This window comes from Rhea americana, unplaced genomic scaffold (genome assembly GCF_003343005.1).
Source record: "Rhea americana isolate MKP2758 unplaced genomic scaffold, rheAme1 scaffold_273, whole genome shotgun sequence".
Classification (NCBI taxonomy): Eukaryota; Metazoa; Chordata; class Aves; order Rheiformes; family Rheidae; genus Rhea; species Rhea americana.
The window spans coordinates 649,926-651,027 of NW_028186394.1; the positions used below are offsets into that span (position 1 = coordinate 649,926).

A 1,102-nucleotide genomic window follows, 5' to 3' on the forward strand; every position below is an offset into this window, starting at 1 on the left:
AAAAAACACCGGGCGAAGACTGCAAAAGGAGAAACACTCTTCCACTGTCACTAGGGAAGAAGGGTTGCGGGTGTCCTCCGCACGCACCTGCCCCGTGCCGGGGGGAGCGCGGCAGCGCCCCGCTCCCGCAGACCTCAGCGCTTGCGTCCTTATTTGTTAACGGGGCAGAAGGGAAGGGGGGGAAGAAAAGAAAAGAAAAAAGCACCACTCGGTTTTTTAAGGAGTAATGTGGCTTGGTTTTTCAGGAAGTGTTGAAATGAATTCATTTCTGAGCCAGAATACTTTAAAATCGAGGGACARGCCACCGCACCAGTTAAGAGGGGGCAGGGGAGAAAAGGATTAAATATCACCGGGGAAAAGGGAGGGAGCATTTTAAAGCATCTGACCAGATGTCAAACTGAAACTGTGAATACTGTGAGTGCAGCCGAGGTAGATGGAAAAAAAAATTACAGTAGGAAAACAACCCTTGGAAGGAGGAAAAAAAAAGTAAATGGTAGGGGGGGTCAGTAAATCTTTGTGGGGCCCCAAATTTCTTTGCCAAAAAACAAAAACATGGAGTCCAAGCAGCTTTGACATTTTTTTAAAAAAACATTAACTTTCCAAAAAAATAATAATAATAATAACGAGGAGCGCCAGGCGCCGCGCAGGGAGGCGCCGCGGCGCGGGGGCGCGCGCGGCGGGGCGGGCGCCGGGGGGCAGCGCGCGGCCCCGGCCCCCCGCGGCATCACCGGGCGCCGGCGGAGTATTTGGCCTTGGTGATCAGGTAGAGGACGATGTCCTGGTGGCCCCCGAAGGCGGCGATGTGCAGGGCGCTCCAGCCGTCGCGGTTGGCCAGGCGGATGTCGGCGCCGAACTTGACGAGGAGCTTGACGAGCTCGAGGTTGCCGTCGATGACGGACTGGTGCAGCGCCGTCTGCCCCTCGGGCCCGAAGGAGTTCACGTTGAACTCGCAGTTCGTCATGTTCTGCAGCAGCGACTGCAGCTCCTTGGTGTTGCCGCGCCGCACCGCCTCCTGGAAGACGCGCTGGCTCGGCGGCGCCGAGCAGGTGGACACCTCGCTCTGGCTCATGCTGCCCGCCGGCCCCGGCCCCGCCGCCGCGCC

At 57.9% G+C, this 1,102-nt stretch overlaps 1 protein-coding gene across 1 annotated transcript; it reads right to left on the reverse strand.

The window, feature by feature from the left end:
• Positions 1-564: 564 nt before the first annotated feature.
• NRARP (NOTCH regulated ankyrin repeat protein) lies at positions 565-1,096 on the reverse strand. Its single transcript, XM_085308361.1, has one exon. The coding sequence runs from the start codon at positions 1,067-1,069 to the stop codon at positions 725-727; it is 345 nt and encodes a 114-aa protein (XP_085164487.1). The 5' UTR covers positions 1,070-1,096; the 3' UTR covers positions 565-724.
• Positions 1,097-1,102: the final 6 nt, after the last annotated feature.